Genomic DNA, 19625 nt, shown 5'->3' with positions numbered 1-19625 from the left:
AAGCAGAGGTCCCCCTACAAAATAATTGATCCAAGACTAGCTACACTGAACATGAAGAAGCACTGGACAGGGCAGGAATTCTATGTTATATTGAAATAATTGGAATCCATTGGCACCTATAAAGTACATATTGAAGGGCTACTCCAGCAATTTAGTTTGGGGACTCGTGGTCAAAATCAAAGCAACAGAATATCCTGATTTGTAGTGCTTAGCTTGGATCAAGCTCCAAAAACACTGGATCCTACCCTTCCCATAATGCAACTCGATGCGTCTTTCATTAGACTCTCCCTCCCCACATCTTTCAAACCCACAATTGTAATGCAGGCGTTCCATTAAAAAGCCCACTCTGAGATAACCCTGATGACATCATCATGTGTAAAATAGGTGGAGTGCCCCTTTAATTTGGCAGCATATTTATTTAGTGACATTATGTTGTTTATTTTGACTGAAATAGATATTTCATGTGACATTTATTACTGTGCTGTTTTGGTGTTTATAGTATTATAGCATTCATTTGCCCGTCCAACGATGTCTTCACATTCTCGTATTCATTATTTCAAAGGTCTACTTTGAATCTCAACCTCAGTGTTGCGTTCAGGCGCAGTTGTATGGACTGGACAAATCATCCCCATAATTGATTGTAGTTGCAATGCTGTTCTGCATCAGAGTCTGGTCTTATAATTATCCAGACAGCTCACAGCATTTCTTCCCGTTAAATGGTTCTGGTGTGTAAACCATGCTGTGCTCCCCCTCATTCACTCTGCTCTGCAGTTTTTCCACTTTCTTCTGCAGTTTTAATACCTCACTTGCGGTTAGCCCTAAACCGGCCTGCTTCCTCCCACTGTCTCCCTTCTCCTCCTCCTCCTCCTCTTTACTCATCCGTCTGTGTTGACTGCAGCAATGCAGAAAAGGAGGGGGGGGTGTTGGAGACATGAAAAATTTGTCACCTTTAGTGCTGATGCAAGGTTGTCAAGTCAGAGCATCTTTGAGTATTTGCCAGCAGCATTTGAAGGCGTGCACGTCCTTCGTCTTGTGCCCGTGATGATGCAGATCAGGAAATAAAGCTTAAACGGGTGGAGCTTCTCTTCTAGTGTGGCGTTAATCATTTATGTTAATTGTGTGTGTATGTTTCAAAACCAATAAAATGAAATGTGCAAAACAGCTTGTATTGACAAGGGAATACCCATTAACATCAAAGAGGAGATTCCCCCCCCACACGTTTTATAAGCTGCATAATGAGCGTGTTGGAGAGAGCTCCGACTTTATTCTCCCATTCTCTGCCCCTGACTGACTATTACATTATTTATGAAGTGGGGATGTGCGCTGTACTGTGTCTCCTGATGTACATTTCGTCTGCCGAAATGCAGCAAAGTGCCAGCTGCTGCCTGCATGCTAGGTCCATTACGGTATTCCACAGCTATCTAGCGGAGGAGCGGGGGAGCTTGACGGATGCAGAGATAGAGAGGAGGGAGAGGACAAGGGAAGCACAGATTGCTGCAAATCCAGACTTCAGCAGCAGCCTCGTTTTGACCAAAACAAAGGTACAATATCAACCATTCCCCCCCCCCCCCCCCCCCTTCTTTAAAGCACGTCTGTTGTTGTCATCTGTGAATTACTTAAGTAATAAGATTTGTTCTGCAGTACAGTTTCATGTGAATGATCAGTATATGTGTCCAGCCACAGGAGCTGTCATCCTCCTCAACATGTTAAGGAAGGGCTCAGAGCTGCTGAAGGGAGACAGAGAGGTCCTCCTGGATCTGGACTATGGGGGCGAAGCACAAACCACAGACAGCTATGGGAGTCTGCAGAACGGGAGCTTCATCCCGCCAAGATATGTGAGCACTATTTCACTTTTTCCCTGCAGTGTGTTTTCCTTTCATACATATCGAAAAACAGCACAGCGTCCACAACCCTGCATCCCTTCACACCTCGCTGACTCCTCTGAGATGTTGCAGTGGATCAATGTGCTATGATGTGCTGTATATTGCTGGGAAAATCCAAAAATGTCTGTACGTGAAACGTGACTTTACCACACTGAAAGAATCTCAACCGTACTGTAAAAAGCTCAATGATCATTTTCCGTCTTATCTTTCGGGACGCATTATTGCAAAGTGGAGGCTTTTATGATGCTCTGTAATGGCACGGGATTTTAATGGTTAAACCTCATCAAAAGGAAATGAACTGTCCATAAATAGAACACATGGTTCACATGCAGGAAAGTGAGGAGAAAACAGTCTCTTTTTGCCTGCAGCTCTCACTTGTTTTTAATGAACAGATTCGGATAGTAACTAAACTCTTTGGGTGCTTTTAGCTTTCAGCCGCAGCTGCCGATGAAAATATGGACGGTGATGATCCCATTTATATTCACTGTGATACAAGAAGTAACCAGCCAGTTCCACAGCTGGGGAATTACTTTAGAGATGGAAGAACCAAAATCGGTAGGCGGCTCGAATGACGTTATTTGTCACAAGCTCACTGACGGATGACCGGGTCAGCCCTTCATTTAACCTTTTTTGACCTTTGTGGTTGCTGTGGGTTTAGACTTTGTACTGGTGTGGGAAATTCGCTCACGGAGGAAACGGCGAGGGAAGGGGAAGAGCGAGGTCACTGGTGAGGAGGGGGAGGCCGTGCCCGCTGAGGAGAACAGCAGGTCTGAACGAAGGAAGGCACAGCTGGCACAGTGGAGGGAGAAGTTTGTTCAGAATCTGGAGGGTGCTGGATTGCTCATGGAGCAGGTACTGTGGATCAGATTATTCATTTTATTAAGAAGTTCCAAATCTACTTTTGTTGACCCGTTAATACGCAGCTTCTCTCTTCCCTTCAGGAGGAAACAGCGAATGAAAAGAAAACGATACATTTTCTGAAACTTAGCGCTCCCTGGGATGTGTTGGTGTATTACGCTGAGGAACTCTGTGTGAGGGCTCCATTGCAGGTTAGTGTTTGTTACTTAATATGTCACATTTGAAGTTATAATCCTTAAGATTTTTATGGACAGCAGACTGAAATATTTCAGATGGACTGCTATGGACATTCAAGATTCAAGGTTTTTAAACAGTCATTACAATAGAATTGCTACACGCACAGAAAATGTATAAACAGATATTCAGATATTTAAATTAGAATAGAATATGAGCAATAAAATAGAACTAACTATAAAAAAGTAGCACAAAACCTTTACTTCTAAAAGAAACTAGGAATATATACAGTTACTATATACATATATGTTCAAATACATACACATGCAAAAAATATGTGTAATATCAGTTTAATATGAGTATTTTAAATGATGGTGCAAATAGAATACTTTGTTATAGTGGGAATGGGGGGGGGTGCAAAAGATTAGTATGGTAAGTTTAATGCGCAGAACCAGCATAAGAGAAAGTTCCATGTCATCCATTTATGGTGGAGTGCGGAGGAAGAGGTGGAGTCGAGGAGTCTCACAGCCTGAGGAGAGAAGCTGATCTGTAGTCTGGTGGTACGGCAGCTGATACTTCTGTATTGCTTGCCAGATGGCAGCAGGGTGAACGGGCTGTGGCTGTGGCGGGTGTTGTCTTCCAGTATCATTCGGACACCTCACCAATGATGTTCTGGGCGGTTTTAATCCCCCGCTGCAGAGCCCTCTTGTCCTGCGCCGTGCACATCCCATGCCGTGTTTGTAGTGTTTCCAGCCAGGACGCTTTCTATTGCTTCTCCGTAAAAGTCAACAAGAACTTAAGTTTTCTTTAGTAATACAGTCATTTCTGGGCCTTCTTGACCAGCGTGGAGATCTGTCATGTCCATGACGGGTTCCCAATGACCTAAAACTGTTCACCCGCTACACCTCAGCTCCCCTGATGCAGACTGTGGTGCGTGTCTTTGCTCACTGTTTTTTTTAAAATCAACGATCAGCTCCTTGGTTTTTGCTGATGTTAAGCAAGTAGGTTGCTCTCTGTGCACCACCCTGCAAAACTGTTAAGTATGTGGAGGACAAAAGCTGACGAGTTGAGCGTGTCAGGCCACACTGTTGACTGCGCTTTAGATTGGGAGAAAGTTGTCTTGGGCATTCGTGAGAACACGGTTGACGTAGCAGCACAGTACACACAGCACACATGTGCAATCAAACTACAGTTAACATGCAGTATCACACACAGATCTATAGACACGCCCGAACATACACACACACCAAGAATTGTGCACGTAAGAGCCCTTTTTTAGGATCGTAAGCTTATAAAGACAATGACGATAAAACATTCTCCACACTGAGTGAATGTGTGTTTGGCTTCCAGGCACAGCCAAATCTGGACTTAAACACGTCTGCTCAGGTGCTGAGCAGACTATGCATACCTAACGTAATGATGGAGTCAGTGCCCAACAGGCCGCTGGACTACTACACATGTGCCTTTCGCAAGTCAAAGATGAACAGGTGAGTTGTGCATTAGGATCAGTTAACATTGTATCACATATATATAAAAGTGTGTTTGGCTGAATGGATGTCTTTCTTCTGCAGGTTCCTTGGCTGTGACAACCATGAAACCTACTTCACTAATACACAGAGACACCGTGTCGTGAGTAACAGAACTTCCTCTACGGTGCATGTACTCGGTGGAATTATTCTCTCATGAAGTGAGAGTTTGTGTATTATTTCAGGTGTACGAGATTCTTGCCAGGACGGTGTACGGCAAGAGGAAGAGGGCGGAGGTTGGTGTGGACAGACTGGTGAATGAAGGGGTGTACACGGCAGCCTTCCCCCTGCACGAGGTCAGATATTACCTATCTGCTCTTTCATTTGAGGTAAAACTTCTGCTGTTTTTCCCTCTCTAATCAACATACTTTTTTTTTTGACAGGGCCCCTTTCAGCTTCCGAAGTATGAGATTCGTCCTGACGAGCTGAACCAGAGGCAGATTCTTTACTACTACTGGGCCCGCTGGTTCAAGTGGTACAAGTACCAACCACTGGACCATATCAGGGACTACTTTGGAGAGAAGATTGCACTCTACTTTGCCTGGCTGGGTAAATACACGTTCTTATCCAGACATATGAGGCGCTGAGCCTGTTAAAGGAATTCAAACCCCGCTACTCTCTTACTTTCTGACACTGATCAACACAAAAAAGCCCAATTGTTTAAATTCGGCTCAAATATAAATAACAATCCAATAATTGATTGCATATGAATTCATCAACTTTACTGTGGCACACCTTAACCTTCAATGATGCCGCCAGTTGTTTTCACAGGTTGCATAATAAGTTGAATGGAGATCGTCCACATCTCAGGTTTGTACATTGATTTAAGTCATTGAGTGAAGGGAAATGAAATGCACATGCTGATCAGGCTATGTGCCGATGTGTAATCAAGGTATGGCAAGTTACTCTAGGTAAATCTGTATCTGGAAGGTCCAATAGATGCTCAAATTCCTGGAAAGGACTCCTTCATTTGGACATTTTAAACATATCCAAAACAAGATTTATTGATTAATAGTTTGGCAAAAAAAAAAAAGGTAACTCAAGGTCCACATACTAGCTTTTTTTGGGTGCTTTCAGCTGCATCTCATGGTCTTCATCAGCAGATGGATTTTTCTCACTTATCGTGGAGATGACTTCGTTAAGCATGGAACTTTGGTCACATAATCTGTAGTAAATGAATAATGCACATCATTTTCATACATCTAACATACTAACACAGTAGTTCAGGCTTTAGCCAGGGAAGCTTTTACTCATTTAAACACTGTCTGGTAGATTGATCAGGGAGAAATCCACCCGGTTCACCGAGGGTTGCACATTGCACGTTTCTTTTTAAAACAAGCAGCAGAAGTGGGTATTTGTCATGGTAAGTGAAATCCATTATGTCAGAACAAAGAGGCGAGTGTAGCACACACAACATCGATGGTTGTCAACAGAAAATGTAAGTAAAGCTTCAGACAATAAAACTTATGAGACGCCAACCCATCCTCTTCATCAAGGACATTCCAGCATCAAACAGCAGTGCAGCAGTGTAATTGCACATCCCCCTCCTGCATCAGCCGAGAGCTGCAGCCTAATGGAGCTTTATGTCTCTGCAGGTTTCTACACAGCCTGGCTGCTACCGGCGGCCGTAGTCGGAACCCTGGTCTTTGTGTCTGGAGTCATGTCCATGAGCACCAACACACCAGCGTGAGTCCTCACACTACAGAAAGTTAAAACTGTTTCATTGCATAACACAAAGTAAATGAGAAGGAAAGAAATGCGTACAGTACATGAAGAGCTAGGGACATCAACACACAGTTCAAGTGTTATATTAGTCGTGTAATGAATTTGATTCTGCTGAATCGACTGAGCATTCTGATTGCTGCTATGTAACTTTTGAAAAAAAACAAACAAACCACAATGTTGCTCCTACAAATTAAAATTGGACTTCATAAGCAATAAAACACACGCTCGGTTCAATATAGTCAGAGGTTTTGCTGTTATAATCTTACCTGGTCTGGTATGACCAGTAGCTTAAGGTGGCTAATGGTAGCGAACTTTAGATGTGTATTACTAAGTAAGTGACATTACTGTGCCACACCTGCTGATGTTTGTTTGCGGCCTCATTCCACTCGCTCTCAGTCAGTTCGCCTCATGGCGATGTCTTTAAAGCAACTGCCCCGAGGGAAATGCAATGTGCCATCAATGTGTCATCCTTTAATTGTCACTTGTGGCATGTAATAAAAAAAAAAAAAAGTTTGTGATTTTAGAGTAGTTTACGCGGTGGAACTATTTCTTGGCGAACAACAACTGGGCGCAGTGACTTCCTGGAGTCTTGTGGCCACAGTGAGGTTGCCAGGTACCATCATGCCTGCACAGAGACCTAAAACGTGTGCCTGCAGACCATATCTGGCATCCGGCACCATAGCCATAGTCAAGCTCTGTACTTTAGGCATGAGACATGAGATTAGTATCGATTTACTCTTCTTACTCTCAGAGAGAAAGCGAATACTTCCCAAAATGTTGAGCTATTCCTTTAAAGGAAACCAGAATTGCCCAGAAATTAAAACTCCACTTACACTCTTCCTGCATCAAAGCATCAAAGTACAGTCTGTTCTACATAAAAACAAACCCTGTTATTATACAATACACATGGGGTATGTCTGTGCCCAATTTATTATTCATTATTTATCATCACAGTGGGCTCCGCTCTGCTGACACAGCACTGTGGAGTCACTTCTCGCAGTGTGCTTTGAAGGGTTTGCACCCTAATATTGCCTTACCAATTGCTTTGTGTTTAACATTCTGTTTCTGCGGCATCCTGTTGGTTTCAGTGACAGAAAATCCATCCCGCCATAAAGTAACAAGAGAGGTTAGAGTGAGTGGAAGACAAGTCAATGTTTCAGGAAAGGAAGCAACCGAATGTCTCAGATTCATGAGGTTCATTAGTTCACGCTGTAAATGAAAGCCATAGATTAGTGGAGAACAAATGGAGAGACTGTGGCAATAATAAACTGCAGCCATCTCATGTGATAATGGACAATTAGTACAGAATAATTTTCCCATCACACAGAAAGAAAGATAGACGTTTCTCAGTGAGGCTTTTTATTTGCGCAGCAGATCCCATAGTCATGGTTTCAGTAACTCACTGAATAACTCTAATAAGCAAGAGTGCGGGAGCTCCATTCTCTGGCAGCCTGGAGATTTGATTTCAACACCTTTCATCTTTTCTATTTTCTCACTGACTCAATACAACCTGGGATTGTGTGCATGCAAAATCTCTTACAGTTAATTCACCCAGTCCCTTAGCTCTCACATTCATAACTGTGGGCATGTGTGGTTAAAAGGCCAAATATCTATGTGTCTGTCAACAGCAAGGAAATCTGCCACAGTGGAACTAGTTATCTGATGTGTCCTCTCTGTAATACATGCAAGGCCTGGAACATGTCTGATATCTGCACCATGGCCAAGGTAATGGACTTTCAAAACATGTCACTGGTAAACAACCCAGTGCGGAATCATCGTTGTTTCAAAAAGTGTGTACTGTGCCTGTCTGCATTGCAGTTGGGCTACTTATTTGACCACCCAGGCACAGTCCTCTTCAGTGTGTTCATGTCTTTCTGGGCCGTGACCTTCCTGGAGTACTGGAAGCGAAAGATGGCCACCCTGGCCCATCACTGGGACTGCATGGACTTCCACGAAGAAGAGGTCTCACAATCCTTGATTTCTTTTTTGCTTGCTTTCAGTATGAGTGTGACCTTACTGCTGTCATACACTTTCTTAGGTATGTCATGATAAAGGGGCTAGCAATCCCAACAAAGTCCAAGTGCAGACGTCATGTCTGGACACCCCAGGTCTGCAAGCCCATGGGAAGAGAGCGGGGTCCCCCAGGTGTGATCACTTTCTTTTGCATCCCCAGAGGTCAGGTGTGTCACTTCCTTTAGCAACCTTTTTTTTTTTCACAAGAACTTTATTCTATTTATAACAAGATTTAACAACGTTCTTCTCACGTAGTTCTTTCTCACAGAAACTTATGTAGCGTTAACACAACGCAACACAATGCAAACAGCCAAGGGCCATTCCCAACAGCTAGATAAATATTGTTTCTTGCAGCGAAAGAAATACTAAGCCAAATAAACACAAGGATAACATGGTTGACATTAGGTAAAGAGCAGGTGATGTTAGCCTGTTGGACTATGTTGCTATATAAATACTGCGAAAGTATCAAAACGGTCAGTCCACAGAGAAATACACACGGCCCGTATTCAGAAACTCTGCCTTTAAACGAGCCGTCAGGACTTCTGTAAGGTTGTGATGTCACAACTATACAGTCACCGCACTCAGCCACGCCCACCAGCGGGTCATCTGCTGGGAATCATGCAAAGCTACTCTAGTGGAGTCCCAGACTAAAAATATAGAGCTGAAACGAGCATAATACAGGTAGAAGGTAGAAGTTAACAGCATTGCAATTTTGCTGCCAAACACCACATCACTCCACATCGCTTTATGCAACGAGATAATCTTTAACAGCACATTAGCTGGCTAATGTTAAACATTAGCGTTAAGTTGGATCCTAGTTTTTATTTACCATTTTTACACAGAAGTTACGATAATACTACCTCATCATCCTGAGTAAACGGGAGTAAACACAGCAAAACTTGTAAAACCTTTTGGCTGTTATTCAAAGGTAACACCCCTCACCTCTGGGGCACCTGCTCCCTGCCCATCGGTCCGCAGCTGGACCGTTCTTTGCAAAGCAGCGACGAGTGTATCCATTGATGGCGATGTCATCTATGTGTTCCTCAGGAGCGTCCTCGTCCAGAGTTTGCTGCCATGGCCCCGACTATGGAGCAAAACCCAGTGACCGGGGTCAAAGAGCCCTATTTTCCAGAGAAGACCAGGTTGTCCCGCATGTTCACTGGCTCCATGGTCATCATTATGATGGTGAGACACTGTTAACAAGTATTTAGAAGGCAGATATGCTGTTTTTGAATTTTCACGTGTATGAATTATTTGATCAGAACATTCCTTGTGTTTATTTTATGACCTCTATACATTTGTATTGCAGGGATAGATCAATGTATTGGTTTGCTGGTATCTGCATTAGCCAGTCAGTGTCATCGACATCTAATCTGATGAATACAATGCAGTTTGGTTATGGTGATTACTTAATCCACTTGACTTCTATGGAAAGAATCACTTCCTAATCAGATCCCATACAGGTGTGTTCAAACTTATTCTCCTGCTCTTTCTCACAGTCATCCTCATTAGTTTCAGTGAAGACTCTCAGTGTCTTTTGAGCTTTTACTTCCTCCTGAAAAGAAGAGAGAGGTGGGGTTTACACCTGTGTGCTGTTCCACTGAATCCTTCAGTGGTAACTCAACCTTTTTTTAATAATGAATCCAGGTCATTTGCCCACAGGGCGAGATATGATCTGATAATCTCAGCCATACACTCTGTCCTCAGTCTCAGGATTAACTTGTTCTTGGACAGGGATCTGACGAGCAGTGCTGCCCCACCCTTCTCCTGACAATACTGATGGAGGTGGAAAATTGAAAACACAGGCACACCAAGGCAGATTGTATCTATGATCGCTTGCTGATATCTTGAAAACAAGCCAAGAAGAGTGACTGAGATTAAAGCCTATCCAGTCGAGTAGCTTTCTTTTTTTAACGGTTGAAAAAGAGTGTGACAACTATACGGAGCTACACACTGTGCTGGTGTGCATTATAATATGTAGCCATGATTGTGGGGAAACCTCCTGAACCTCATGAAGAAGTGCTTCTCTGACATGTTGTCGTTCCAGTTCAACATATTTATTTGCTGTTTTCCTCCACAAAAATCCACCAACTGTAATGTTTTGGACCAAACATCCCTGTGTGTTGCCTCTCAGCTGTGTGTGGTAGTGATCTTCCTGGTGACGGTGGTCATGTGCCGCGGTATCATCAGCGTGATGATGTTCCATACTGGGAGCCCCGTCCTGCGTACAGAGGTAAATCAGAGCTACACAGGGCTTCTGCAGTGCATGTGTGGATTCAATGGTTCTATTTTGAATATTTTGTTCTTGTAATGATCACTGCGCGCATACACCACAGGTGTGCATCAGCTCCTTCAACAGCTCCATGAGTATGCATAATTTACATGTGCGATCTCCCCCTCAGGCAGGGACCATAGCCAACATCTCCAGCAGCATTGTGAATCTGGGCCTTATCCTGTTGATGGGCCGGGTCTACACTGCATTAGCTGAGCAGCTCACTAAATGGGGTAAGAATCAATACCGCTCTCTAACACCTCAAACCTCAGCACTGGAGGCTGTATTGACATCAGCCTCTCACTGGATCTCCGCTAACTAAAAGCTGAGACTACTCAAAGAGCAGATGATGTCTTGAACCTGATCCCAGCATCTGGGGTAAAAATATCCTCTCAATGAGGGCGACAAAGAGACATTGAAGAGTGGGAGGGTGCATGTATCACTATGAATACACAGCACTGAGCACGTGCGACACACCAGACTGTCTCTCTTGTTGTGTTTTTGTCATCTTTTTATCAATGTATTACAGTTGTACAGTAGCTGCAACATCTGGCGGCATTATGGTGGTCCACTGCATATAATACAGTGCATCCGGAAAGTATTCACGGCGCTTCACTTTTTCCACATTTTGTTATGTTACACCCTTATTCCAAAATGGATTAAATTAATTTTTTTCCTCAAAATTCTACACACAACACCCCATAATGACAATGTGAAAAAAGTTTTTTTGAAATTTTTGCAAATTTATTAAAAATAAAAAACTAAGAAATCACATGTACATAAGTATTCACAGCCTTTGCCATGAAGCTCAAAATTGAGCTCAGGTGCATCCTGTTTCCACTGATCATCCTTGAGATGTTTCTGCAGTTTAATTGGAGTCCACCTGTGGTAAATTCAGTTGATTGGACATGATTTGGAAAGGCACACACCTGTCTATATAAGGTCCCACAGTTGACAGTGCATGTCAGAGCACAAACCAAGCATGAAGTCAAAGGAATTGTCTGTAGACCTCCGAGACAGGATTGTCTCGAGGCACAAATCTGGGGAAGGTTACAGAAAAATTTCTGCTGCTTTGAAGGTCCCAATGAGCACAGTGGCCTCCATCATCCGTAAGTGGAAGAAGTTCGGAACCACCAGGACTCTTCCTAGAGCTGGCCGGCCATCTAAACTGAGTAATCGGGGGAGAAGGGCCTTAGTCAGGGAGGTGACCAAGAACCCGATGGTCACTCTGTCAGAGCTCCAGAGTTCCTCTGTGGAGAGAGGAGAACCTTCCAGAAGGACAACCATCTCTGCAGCAATCCACCAATCAGGCCTGTATGGTAGAGTGGCCAGACGGAAGCCACTCCTTAGTAAAAGGCACATAGCAGCCCGCCTGGAGTTTGCCAAAAGGCACCTGAAGGACTCTCAGACCATGAGAAACAAAATTCTCTGGTCTGATGAGACAAAGATTGAACTCTTTGGTGTGAATGCCAGGCGTCACGTTTGGAGGAAACCAGGCACCGCTCATCACCAGGCCAATACCATCCCTACAGTGAAGCATGGTGGTGGCAGCATCATGCTGTGGGGATGTTTTTCAGCGGCAGGAACTGGGAGACTAGTCAGGATAGAGGGAAAGATGAATGCAGCAAAGTACAGAGACATCCTGGATGAAAACCTGCTCCAGAGCGCTCTTGACCTCAGACTGGGGCGACGGTTTATCTTTCAGCAGGACAACGACCCTAAGCACACAGCCAAGATATCAAAGGAGTGGCTTCAGGACAACTCTGTGAATGTCCTTGAGTGGCCCAGCCAGAGCCCAGACTTGAATCCGATTGAACATCTCTGGAGAGATCTGAAAATGGCTGTGCACCGACGCTTCCCATCCAACCTGATGGAGCTTGAGAGGTGCTGCAAAGAGGAATGGGTGAAACTGCCCAAAGATAGGTGTGCCAAGCTTGTGGCATCATATTCAAAAAGACTTGAGGCTGTAATTGCTGCCAAAGGTGCATCAACAAAGTATTGAGCAAAGGCTGTGAATACTTATGTACATGTGATTTCTCAGGTTTTTTATTTTTAATAAATTTGCAAAAATCTCAAAAAAACTTTTTTCACGTTGTCATTATGGGGTGTTGTGTGTAGAATTTTGAGGAAAAAAATGAATTTAATCCATTTTGGTATAAGGCTGCAACATAACAAAATGTGGAAAAAGTGAAGCGCTGTGAATACTTTCCGGATGCACTGTATATACCGTAAGAGTCGACAAGATTCACGCTAAGAGAGTAACGTGCTAGATGCTAGATGAAAAGTCAGAGGATCACCAAAGTTAAAACTATTTATCCTGTGAGTAACCTTTATCCGTCCAATTGTTGTTGAGACATTTCACTCTGAACCAAAGTGGTTGACCAACAGCCAGTAGGGTGGCTAAAAACAGTCATGTAAGCACTGAAATGAGCACAGAAATTAACCATAAATATGAAGCGCTGTTGAGCACTAATGGCTGTCCGATACAGTTCACACTGCTCGTCGTTGTTGCTTCCGTTGCACTCCATTTTATACTTCAGAGGATGATTGCAGTTCATTTCATGGATCCCTTTTTACATAGTTTTTTTTTTTTTTTTTATCAGTTAAGATAATATATACACCAAGTTATTGCTGAGATGAACATGGCAACATCGCTACGAAAAGTCAGTATGTGCAAGAAAAGATTTTCGCAAATCCCCAAACTTATCTGGGAGAGGAAACCAAAACAGGCAAACAGTAAAATGATTACAGAGGGCTAAATGGTTTAATGTCTTAACACTGTGTGTCCATGTTTTCTCTGTTGCAGAGATGCACAGAACACAAACCCAGTATGACAACGCCTTCATCTTCAAGGTGTTCATCTTCCAGTTTGTCAACTTCTACTCATCCCCCTTCTATGTGGCTTTCTTTAAGGGAAGGTGAGACACGAGTCAGTCCCAACAGACACACAGAAACAGTTGAAGAGCGTTTAACTGTGTGTTTCTTCTTTGTGTGGATAGGTTTGTGGGTTACCCCACCAACTATGGGACCTTGTTTGGGATGAGAAATGAAGATGTGAGTCTGTAACTTACCAATAAATGTCAAAGGGAGAAAATATTCCGCATCCCTGCTATCGTATTTTCATCCAAGCATGTAGAAAATGTGATCCTCTGCTGTGTCGTGCCTCTGTTGCAGTGTGGTCCTGGGGGTTGCCTCATTGAACTGGCTGAGCAGCTCTTCATCATCATGGTGGGAAAGCAACTCATCAACAACATTCAGGAGTTTATTATCCCGTACGTTTCCTGTCCGCAAGACCCGTATACCAGTACGGGCTTTCTGAGAGATCAGAGCTTTGTTATTTTACTGAAAATATTATGTTGTCAATCTCTCAACATGATTTAAGTTTCCTGCTTTTACTTAACAGCTTCAAGGGATTAGACTTTTTCAAACCTGAAGAGGTTTTCCCAACCAGACAGGAGTGAATTGGTGAATTGGAATGAAATAGTAACGATAATGGCTATAATGTATTCCCTTCAAAAACCAAAATCAGAACCATTATATACAACAGAATAAATTAGAATTAGCATAATACCAGCATGTGATATTTGTAGTCTAAAAGATTGCATGAAATCCTTGCTTTTTTTTTTTTTTTTTTACCTGCAGTGTCAAGTGTTGCAGCAGACTGCTCTGCAACCTGATTGCAGCTCTGTTTGTTTGGTGCAGTAAACCTCATTACTGTACCTCTGCAGCACTCAAACACTGTGTGTGTGTGTGTGTGTGTGTGTGTGTGTGTGTGTCTCCAGACACATAGCATACCAGACAATAGGGCAGACTCAGAGGGTTTTGGTGAATAAGATAATACAGCAGAGAGCCGGGTAGAAATTAAAATGACTGTTCCTTGAGTTTTTGACTGCTAGTGGCACTGCAGTGCACTATAATGCAGTGTTTCCCGCATTTCAGAGTGACCTTTAGTTTGTAGGGGGGCCTTCCAAAAAGAGACCTATGAGGGTTAGTAAAGATCCTCGCCTATGAAATGGAACTCCTGACATTTACTAATCACCAGAAACTGGCCGCCAAATGGAAACCGCGTGGAAATACTAATGATTAGAATGTGGAGTGTGGAGGTCCACTGATGTCTTGTTATCGTGTTGCGTTACTGCTCTCTTCAGTTGAACTTTTTTCTTGAACCTACTTGCAAGGCAAATATTTTTAAGGTAGATCTCTATGCTGATACCCCCAGTAGTGAGGTCCCGATGGCCCACAGGCGAGGCTTAATCTGACCCTGACATTGGCAGGGCGTCCTTCGGGTGGCGGCGTCCTCCTCTTTGGATCGGCGCACCTGTTCCTAAGAGCATGGCTGCCACTGAGGAGAAGGAAGGGACACATTTTAAGCGCGACCTGTCCAGCTTTTTCCTGCCGCGGCTGTGATAGCTGTGTGAGAGTCAGCATGGAGGCCTGGGTGTGGCCTCCCCTTGTTTGTTCCTCCTGGGGCTCAGAGATGGTGGAGGGAGAAGCTCGTCCCCTGATCGCAATATAGATAAAAGACTGTGAGGTTGGGTGACAGTGGAAATACGGCACTGGTTTGTTTGACATGTACAGAGAGTTTTGAGGCATGTATATGTCACAGCAGAGCAAGAATAAACTATTAAGATGCCAGTTGCAAATCCTCAACACTGGCATTAGGCTAACTTAGTTACCCATGTAATATAATATCTATGAATTACAGTTTGTATTAAGGTTATAAGCGTGCTCTCTGTCTCTCTGCTCTGACAGTAAAGTGAAGGCCTGGCGCCAGAAGAGAACTTTGGCTAAGGTGCTGGGCGATAAGGCATCCCATGAGCCTCGGCGCTGGGAGGAAGACTACAAGCTGGTGGAGTGTGAAGGCCTGTTCGAAGAGTACCTGGAGATGGGCAAGTATCCTCTGCTACATCTAAAGGGCATGATGTCCCTGCGTTTGACAGCGTGATGAATATATATATATATATAAAAAGAACTATTTAAGTTTAAATCGTCTGACTCATTGCGCCGCAGTGCTCCAGTTTGGCTTCATCACCATCTTCGTGGCAGCGTTCCCCCTCGCTCCGCTCTTCGCCCTCCTCAACAACTGGGTGGAAATCCGTCTGGACGCCCACAAGTTTGTGTGCGAGTACCGCCGGCCGGTGGCTGAGCGCGCCCAGAACATCGGAGTCTGGTTCAACATACTGGAAGCCCTGTCTCACCTGTCCGTCATCGCCAACGTGAGTCTGTTGAAAATGACACCAGACTGGATGCTAAGCTGTTTTTCTACAATGTCATCTTCTGTTGGTTCTTCTCTTTGCGGTCTGCAGGCGTTCCTAATCGCCTTCACATCCGATTTTCTACCTCGCCTGCTCTACCAGTACAAGTTCAGCAATGATCTCAATGGATATGTCAACTTCACCTTGGCTTACGCCCCACTTAACTACACTGAGTACCCTATGTGCAGGTACTGCATGCTGACACTCTGGATGCATGTAATGTAAGAAACACTTTGGTTCGAAATTCCATATTCTGCCTCTCAAATATGTCTGATTTCATGTCATTTTGGCACAATCCTTAAAAGCTTTCTTAGTGTCCAGGTTTCAGTTTTAATCTTCAGACTTCAGATCACAGACTTGACCAACAGAGGGCAGTATTACTAATGTTTAACACATCGTTCAGTGTGTTCTCGTGTGCTGCTACTGCTGCACATCACGCGCACACCAACCATTGCATTATGCTCTGCAGAAACTCTGTATTTTATTCATTTGTTTGTTAGATATAAAGCGTACAGAGACAACAACGGAAACTACACTCTGTTCTACTGGGAACTTCTTGCTGTCAGACTTGGTTTTATCATCGCTTTTGAGGTATGAAGAGAGCTGCTTTGTCTCTCTGTTTCCTCATTTGTGTCCTGTTTCAGTTATTTTATCTCATTCCCCAGTTGTATCTCTGTTCATGCTTGAACTACAGGTCGTTCAGGCCTCTCTTAAGTGTAGTGTTTTGACAACATTGGAGCTCTATGGCACACAGACAATACTTGTTAATATGTCGTGTTATGTCCAACCAGTTCAAACTTCGGATTTTGTGTCAGGAGAGGCAGCTGTCGTCAGTCTGATGAGCAGCTGAAATATCTTGCTGTCTGCGCGTCTTCCCTCCTCCAGCATGTGGTGTTCTTCGTGCTGCGAGTCATCGACTGGATTGTGCCCGATGTCCCCGAATCCCTGGAGCTGAAGATCAAGAGGGAGCGCTACCTGGCCAAGCAGGCTCTGGCTGAAAACCAGGAGGCTCTGTTGGTGAGTCGAGGCCGAGGGGCCGCCCCTGCCTCCCCAGGCACCTCCAGCCCAGGTCAGTAGAACATGGGACACACGCACAAACACAAACACACCCTCATCCATTAAATCTGACACGCTAGTTCTGTAATTGAATATTTAAGAGTAAGAGCAAGTTTAGACTCTTAGTGTCCCTTAAATGTTTTAATGTCAGAGAAATACGAGGCTGTTAATCTCACAGAGACCTAGATCTGATGATAATTACTCATGAGCGAACCAACTGTTTGAGAGCATTTAATGTGCAGAGATAATGGAGTGATCTATAATCAAATATATCAAAGTTCTCCTCTACAGCGTCTGGAGAAAAAGGCTCAGTTCACCCAAATCACACGCTTCCATTCAGCCACACAGATTTTATGAGCTGAGGTTTTTTTTCAGATATCTGCTGCTGGAGGCAAAGCACTGAAACAGAAGTGTGTCTTTCCTTGTTTCTCTGGATAATTGATCATAATATTTATAGTTATTCAATTTAATACTCACATAGTTACGTATTAGCTTTATGATCACACCTAAACATCAGAGTGACATTGTAAATGTTCGATGTTGTGCAGTGTGTTGCAGTCCCCGTGGCTCTGCACAGTTCACAGGTTACGCACAGCGTTAAACCTGTCAGTGAGACTGTTCGTTCTTATAAATAAATTCCACATTTTAAAGGCTTTTAAAAGCTCACCCACCCACGCACACACACCACCACGGAGCATTTGCAAAAAGCACCTGCGGCTCGACGAGCTGTTATAAACTCGCTACACTGCACGCAACACAATCATTAAAGGTAATCTGCGCGGGACCCGAGCCAAACATGTCGGCGTCAGATGAATTTGATTGCATCCATGGCCATCTGTTGGCAGATCTGATCATTTCCGCTATCAACACTTGCTGCTGACGTTTCACTTAAAAGCATGACTGAAACTAGTTCACTGCAATAAAATGAAAAATCATTACATTCAAGCAAGAAGTAAGTGAGTGAGTAAGTAGACACCACGCGTCAAAGGTCATATAGTCATATATTTTGCTCATGGAGAATACAGGCCCATAGAGTGTATTTTCATCCTCACCTGTGTGTGTGTGTGTGTGTGTGTGTGTGTGCGTGCGTGCGTGTGTGTGTGTGTGTATGTGTGTGTCCCTGTGCTCTGACCCATGCTGTTGTCATGTGTCTCATGTAGTGCATGTTGCTGGATGAGGGCAGGTGAGTACTTCACAACAAGTAAGTAGTAAATGGCATCCTCAAGAAGGAACGCTTAAAGATGGAAATAAAAAAAAAAAGAAATGGAAATAACATGTATCATGTGTATAAAGTGTATCACGCATTCAGTGGCTTTAATTCATGAAACCTAACATACACACAATGCTGCAGTATCATTTCTTTCCATAACTTGTAGGAAACAGATTCACCAGACATTATCAATTGATATATATATATATATAATAAATAATTACTTAAGCCAACAAAATATCTGTAGAAGACGAGGGCCCACAGATGAACAGGGTCCTTGGGTCATGCCAGGAATTATAGCCATTGTATTGTGTCGAGCTGTTGTAGCGGCTCAACAGGGGCTGGGTGATGCTGCTGGAATCAATATCACAATATTAATATCAGATCCTGCTAATTATGCAAAGTCACGTGTAAAATAGTTGAATCGCTGCTCAGAGCAGTGAACACAAATACAATTTTGCTCAGAAATCATTCATGTGGACGGCATTGAGTAAAACAATAATACAGTGTCATCTTATCATCAGACATGATACCACTCAGTCAATAAAAGGTAATGTTGAATTATCGCCCAGCACTATGCTCGACATTACCTACAAGCAGGCACAAAACGCACTGGTAATAAACTAACAGCCTGTTGCCGGTGTGTGGTGTCTCCCTTATCCAGCTTAGTATAGAGACTGGAGGCAGCTAGCCTGGCTCCTTCTGTCCAGTACTTTCCTCGCTGCATCTCTGGCTGTACCATTGTTTGCCAGATACAGTCGGTAAGCACAGGTTCATGGTTTTAGTCCCTGTAAAGGTACGTAGCAACCTCAACAACAAGACTTTGGGAGGCTGCACGCAGTCACGCAACTGGCTAAGTGAGGCTAACACACATAACACACAGACATGAGGTTGACATCGATCCTATAGTCTCATTCCCAGAAAGAACGCAAATAAGCATATTTCCCAAAATGTTTCATTGCCGGTATCACCTATATATAACCACTTTGTGCCGCACGAATATAGTATATATGATATATAGTCTAGTAGCAGCCAGCTGTGATTCAGTAGCATGTTGCAACAGAGATAGTCTGTGTCATCTTTTTTTTCCCTCTCCATACCTCTCCCAGTCTGACAGAACTAATGCGCTCCTCTGTCTCTCTGCTCCTTCCCCATTCCTTCCATGTCCAAACCCAACTGCTTCCCCCGAAGCAAGCGACGCGTCCTTTGGGAACATGAGTTAGGACTCCGGTGTGGAAAACGGGAGGTTTTTGAGGGGGGAACAGGAGGGATGCTGGAAGAAGAAAAGACACTCCTTCACATCTGGGATAACAGGAGTGAACTCTTTCTCTGGGTGGAATGTTGTCTGTGCGCTGGGATTTTGTTTTCATTTTATTACTGTGCGTACCGCTGCACACTCATTATGATAAGCAGGTGTGTAATGGAGGCTAAACTCACCCAGTTTACCCACCTTGTGACACACTGAAAATATATGACTTCACACTAGGCCTATATAATTGACATCCTCACATGTCCTTGATCCGAAAAGGATCCACAGCTCTCTTATCCAAACTGGGTACTGACCCCACAGCCACTGGGCCATAGGCTGAGGAGGAAATTGGAACAAAAACACCCCGAACATTTTGATTATTCTAACAATTTACTGCTTACAGT

The 19625-nt window shown here is 43.7% G+C and overlaps 1 protein-coding gene across 1 annotated transcript; it reads left to right on the top strand.

Annotated features, from left to right (window-relative positions):
- Positions 1 to 1703: 1703 nt before the first annotated feature.
- Positions 1704 to 19230, top strand: ano11 (anoctamin 11). Its single transcript, XM_070910117.1, has 23 exons — positions 1704 to 1835; positions 2312 to 2438; positions 2542 to 2735; positions 2825 to 2932; positions 4266 to 4402; positions 4487 to 4544; positions 4627 to 4737; positions 4825 to 4990; positions 6037 to 6127; positions 7795 to 7891; positions 7985 to 8128; positions 9227 to 9364; positions 10314 to 10412; positions 10582 to 10684; positions 13258 to 13369; positions 13451 to 13505; positions 13626 to 13723; positions 15204 to 15340; positions 15462 to 15667; positions 15758 to 15894; positions 16207 to 16297; positions 16592 to 16775; positions 19164 to 19230. Exons 1-23 carry the CDS (start codon positions 1704 to 1706, stop codon positions 19193 to 19195), a joined length of 2757 nt encoding a protein of 918 aa, XP_070766218.1. The 3' UTR covers positions 19196 to 19230.
- The last annotated feature ends 395 nt before the right edge of the window (positions 19231 to 19625 follow it).

Source organism: Enoplosus armatus, chromosome 8, assembly GCF_043641665.1.
Source record: "Enoplosus armatus isolate fEnoArm2 chromosome 8, fEnoArm2.hap1, whole genome shotgun sequence".
In the NCBI taxonomy this organism is placed as follows: domain Eukaryota; kingdom Metazoa; phylum Chordata; class Actinopteri; order Centrarchiformes; family Enoplosidae; genus Enoplosus; species Enoplosus armatus.
Note: the sequence above shows the minus strand (reverse complement) of the source record. Positions and strands in the feature narration are given on the sequence as shown.